Source organism: Sitodiplosis mosellana, unplaced genomic scaffold (genome assembly GCF_009176505.1).
Source record: "Sitodiplosis mosellana isolate CC-2019 unplaced genomic scaffold, AAFC_SMos_1.0 Smas_scaffold_5503, whole genome shotgun sequence".
NCBI classification, from domain to species: domain Eukaryota; kingdom Metazoa; phylum Arthropoda; class Insecta; order Diptera; family Cecidomyiidae; genus Sitodiplosis; species Sitodiplosis mosellana.
This window is the reverse complement of record NW_022600745.1, coordinates 1-5,400: the sequence shown is the minus strand read 5'-3', so window position 1 is coordinate 5,400 and position 5,400 is coordinate 1. Positions and strand designations below refer to the sequence as shown.

General features: G+C 31.9%; 1 protein-coding gene across 1 annotated transcript; it reads right to left on the bottom strand.

Moving 5' to 3' along the window:
- Positions 1–2,152: 2,152 nt before the first annotated feature.
- Positions 2,153–3,994, bottom strand: LOC129572781 (probable serine/threonine-protein kinase DDB_G0282963; the record flags this gene model as incomplete). Its single annotated transcript, XM_055452883.1, has 2 exons — positions 2,520–3,994; positions 2,153–2,417 (listed from the first exon to the last, which is right to left on the bottom strand). Coding segments are annotated over exons 1-2 (1,740 nt in total), but the record flags the coding sequence as incomplete, so codon positions are not given.
- Positions 3,995–5,400: the final 1,406 nt, after the last annotated feature.

Genomic DNA, 5,400 nt, shown 5'->3' with positions numbered 1-5,400 from the left:
ATTTTATGTTTTATTACTTCGGTGACTCCTAACATATCTCCGCTGATGTAAAATTGGTATGGAAAATCGATACATATTTGTTTGACTGTATTCTGACATTCTTCTGGGAGATTTTTTATTTTTAATTCGTTGTATATTAATTTAGTTCGCGAGTAATCAGAGCCTCTTGCACAAAACCATTCCGTTAATTCTTTATTTGTCTTGTTGCGTAAGGAAACGTATTCTAAATTTTCTTCATCCTTTATATTCTGATTTACTTTATTTGTATTTATGTTTTCGATTTCTTTTTTATAAAAATTCATTGTTTGTACATAGTCATCGTATTCTTTGTTTTTATAAATTTGTTTTTTCTCTATTCTTTGTTTTTTTGTTAACTCTTTTTTGTTTATATTTGGGAATTCATAACATTGTGCTAGAATATGCAAGAAGTTTGTTCCAATTAAATCGTCGTTTATATCATTTTTCATATTTGTTTCTTGGTTATCAATTGTTGTTTCATATTTTTCTTGTTCATTTATTTTTTCGTTATATTCTTTTTTTGTTTTTGCATTCAAATTTATTCTTAATTCCATGATATTTATATCTATTGTCACGCCATATGTAGAGAGAAAATCATAGCCAAGATATCCGCTAGCTGGGCCAGAGAACTTTCGATCAACTAAATGCATAACAGTACCTAAAGGGTATTGATCAATTTCCAGTATACCATGTATCATACCCTCTGTTTTTATTGAAATATCTTTACCAACAATGCCGTATAAATTTACAATGTATTTAGTTTTTTCTATTTCTTGTGGAACTAGATCACTTGCTAAAATTGTAATTGCTGCTCCTGTGTCAATTAATAATTTTATTGGCCTATCATTTAGATTTGTTTTCACGTATATATATGGTGCGCCTTTTTCATTATAAATACGTTGATTTAATTGCTTGGTGTAATTGTTTTGTTTTTGTGTTGTTTTCTGAATGTCTTTTAGTGTATTTAATATGTGTTCTTCATTTTCGGCTGCTCTAAAATTTATATCAATATTTGGGGTTGCGGATGAAACAAGTAGGCCTTCTTGTTCCATCCCGTTTAGTTTTCCGTTTGTGTTGCTAAATCAATGAGTTCAACTTGTGCCTCTATTATATTGTTGTTATTGAAGCGTTGATTGTTTCGATCATCAGAATTACGTGGTTGGGTTCTGTTCGAGTTTTGGTTATTTTGTGCTCTGTTCATGTGGTCATTATTGTTCCAATTGCCGTTATTTGATGGGTTGTTGTATTGATTGTTAGAGAAGCGATTACTGTTGCGAGGAGGTTCGTTTCTATTTCCGTTGTTGTTGTAGTTGTTTCTTTGTTCAAATCTATTACCAGGGTTCCAATTATTGTTAAGGCGATTGCTATTATTCCAATTGTCATTAAAGTAGTTTTCATTGTTGAAGTTATTACCATTATTCCAGTTATCGTTGAAGCGGTTACCGTTGTTCCAATTATTGTTAAATTGATTAGTATTGTTCCAGTTTCTACTGAAACGGTTGTTATTGAAACGATTTGCGTTGTTCCAATTTCCGTTGAAGCGGTTTCCGTTGAAGTGGTTTCGGTTTTCGTTAAATCGGTTTCCGTTATTCCAATTACGATTTTGATTGAAAGTATTGTTTTTGAATTTATTCGGTGATTGGTTTGTATTCAAATGTTGTAAAGCTGTTATCAATCCGTTAATTCCATTGTTGTTCCCATTTTTATTGTGACAATCATTTTCACGATGACCATTCATTCTACAGTATCCACAAAACAATTCATGTCGTTGAATTTGGTATAATGCATCATTTTCGGCTTCAATAGCATATGCCACTGCATCTTCTAGAGAATTTGCTCCTCTTGTGATCAATCTGTTCCTTAATCTGATATCTGTGATTCCTCTGGCGAATGCTTTTCGTGCTATTCTGTTGTGTTCGATTTTTTGATCTTCAGTTAGTATTTTATAAGCAGCATTTTTTTCTTGGAGGAGTTTTCGTGCTCGTTCCGCGAATTTAGTCAAAGATTCGTCTTTTTCTTGTTTTAAGTTTTCTAATTGGCTGTTAAGAATATCTTTGTTTGCCAGATGTTTGAATTGAACGTACAATCTATTTTTAATTGCTGTCCAGTTTGATTCTCTATTATCAGCTAGTACCTGTCTTGCTTCTCCTCTTAGCTGAAGTGCCATTTGCTCGTAGAATTCGGATTCTTCGTATTCGTTCATGCATGATTGATATAATGTGTCACAGATATCAATAAAATCAACTAATTCTTTGTGGGTTGCTCCATCGAATTTGGGTATTGTTTGGAGGCGATTTAAAAATTGTTTACGTATTGGTAGCTGACTTGTTGTATTTAGATCATTTTGAATAGATTGATTACTTCTGATTGATTGTGTGTGTACATGTTGTGGATTAATTCTATTATTTTGATTAATTGGTCGAGGATTTTGTATCATGTCGTTTAAAAATTCTCTATTTATATGTTCATTTCTTGTATGGATACTGTTGTCATTTACGTACATTGAAATTGGAGAACTATGAGTTTCAATGGAAGAATTCGACGCGATTGGATTATTGGGAAAATTATTTCTGTTTGGCATAGGATAACGGTCTGGTTGTACAAATGGCTCATTTTGATTGCGTCTTATTGGTTGTTGATAATCAAAATAATTCGGTTGTAATTGTGACTGATTATAGTTAAGATTTGGAAAATCTTGGGCAAAACTTGTAGGACGTATAGGACGTGTAATGCGTGTTATGCTTGGTTGAGGCATTTCTCGAGCATAATTAGCAGTGTTTGATTGGTTATCTTGAGAATAATTTGCATTATTTGGTCGAGTGTAGTTTGGATTTGAAGTATCTTGAAGAAGGCTTGTATAACGTGTAGAGTGTGTTATGCCTGGTTGAGGCATGTCTCGAGCATGATTAATAGCGTTTGGGTGGTAATATTCCTGAGAATAATTTGGTTGGGGTGAATACCACGAAAGATTGGGATTAATTGGTGGAGGATTACAAGAATAAACGGGTGGAGGATTATCATGAGTTTTATAAAAAGTATTTGTATCAGTATGAATATAATGCGACACATTAGTTTGCTCATCTGAACCAAATTGTTGAAAGTTGTTGCTGTCATTATTGATACGTTGAGAGTTTCGATTTGAATGATTTAAGTTGTTTGTAGATTGACAACTTGAAGTTATTGTTCCAGTTTGATCTAATTGGTTTCTTTGAGTTTGAGTTTGGGTAACGAGATTAACGTTTGGAACCGTTATGTTTATTTGTGATGATTCTGAGTCAGAGATTTCTTCAATTGTAGTAGGTATATTTAATTGATCAATGAATCTAACAGTAGTTGTTCGTACTCTTTCTGGTGTTGGATTATAATTCATGAATGATGTTTCAGAAGGTGTTGGTATGGTTGAGAGTCTGACGTTTTGATCAAATATGTCGGTAATTTTTCTTTTCTTTAGGATTCCCTCTATTTTTGATTTTATTGGTTGAGCTTCTTGTACAGCTGTTTTCAAATTATTAAAAAATAAATTCATATCATCAATTTCTTCTTGATTTCTTGGTTGTTGATAATTATCAGCTTTTATTTGCATGGTTGAATTTCTTATGTTTGGATCTGAAAATGTTAGGACGTAGTTATCTGCTGTAGAAAGTCTTGTCGATATTTTCGAGCTTTTTGGGAGAACTAATGGTTGAATTGATGCTGTAACTAAAGTTTGAACCGATGGTGTGGTTTGAGTTGAGATAGTTGGTGTAATTTGAGCTAGTGATATAATTGGAGCCGGAGATTGAATTGAGGTAGAAGATATAATTGGTATAGAAGGTATATTCGGGGCAGAAGATGTAGTTGGAGCAGAAGATATTGTTGGAACAGTTACTGTTTCTAAATTATCATTGGTCTCATCTAAGTTCACTATTTCTTCTGGATTCAGATTGTTGTTTTCTTTATCGGTTGTTTTGTTGCGTTTTACCGGTGTTCTAATCATTTCTTGATCTATAAAATTTTTTAAATCTTCAATGCTTCTTCTTTTGTGAGAGGTTTCACTTTCTTCAGCTGTTTTAATTGGTTCTTTTGATTGATCACTTAGAATGCCTTCCTCTTCGCTTTCCAATTCTCTTTCAATTTCGTTTTTGTTTTTTATTGATTTATTCTCTTGAGACAGTACTTGCAATAATGTTTCTTTTCTTTGTCTTATAATCTGTTCTACCTTAGCTATACTTCGATTAATTCTGTCCACTTCGCGTTTATTCCCTTCCAATTTTATTTTATTCAATTTTCCTTTTAAAAAATTTAATTCCGCGTGTAATTGGGGCAATTTTATCGGTGTTGTTATAATATCTGCCCTGTTCTTCACTTCTTTATTCATGTGTTTATATTTTAGTTTTTTGGTTTGAATGGAAAATTTTACTTACTTATTTTTCTCTTTTTGATGCTTGATGGTTTAGTTATTTGGTTTCCGGGTCTGGTCTTTTGGTTGCTGATGTTTGCCTATATTGGATTTTCTTCCTTCCTTCTTTTCGATGTGTCCGAATTCTTCTGGTATCTGGTCCTTGTGTAGATTTTTTTCTTCTGGTCTTTTCTTTCTGCTCGTCTTTTTCGGATGATTTTATGTGGTTTATTCGCTTTTAGTTTTTGGTGTTTTCAAAGTCGCAATTATTTGGTCGATGGTTTTTTCTACGGCTTTCACTATATTTTCGTGGATGTTTTTAATGTCTGGCATTTTATTTCAAGTTGTTGGTTTTTAATTTCATCATTTTTTCTTTCTTTTCTTCGATGGAAATGTTTTTCTTTTTATTTTCGCGCAAAACTGTTGTATTTGTTTTGAGTCTTTCTTTTGGTTCAGTTTTTTTTTTTTCTCCTTTGCTAGAATTTTTATTCTAGTTTTGTTCTTTTACGTTTATTTCACTTTTTTCTCGCTGATTTTCTTATTTTTTGCAAAAAATTATTATTCAGTTTGTGTTGTAGTTAAAAGATTGTGTATTAAAATATGATTTTGTAATTCACTTTTGAATTTTAAACTTGTTTCTTAAAAGAGTGTTTGATGAAAATTATTTTAAAGAACTCGAATTTTTTTGTCAAAAAATTCTAAGTTCTTTCTATTTTTTCTTTATTCGCAGCGCCAGTGTAAGCCGTGTGGTGTTCTTATTAAGTTTTTACGCGAATTTAATTAAACACTTTTTGTTTTATTCTATTTTTCACAAACTCTTTTATTCAACACAAGTGACAACGTATTTGGTTAATCTCTGGAGGAAAACTGAACACTGACCGTAGTCGGTTTCCTCCTTTTATAATCTTTACTAATCTAATTTTAGTTGATAACTAAATTGGGAACCAATTCCCCTTAATCTAAATATCTAATTATTCGCGTGACATTCCAGCGGTTTTTGCTTA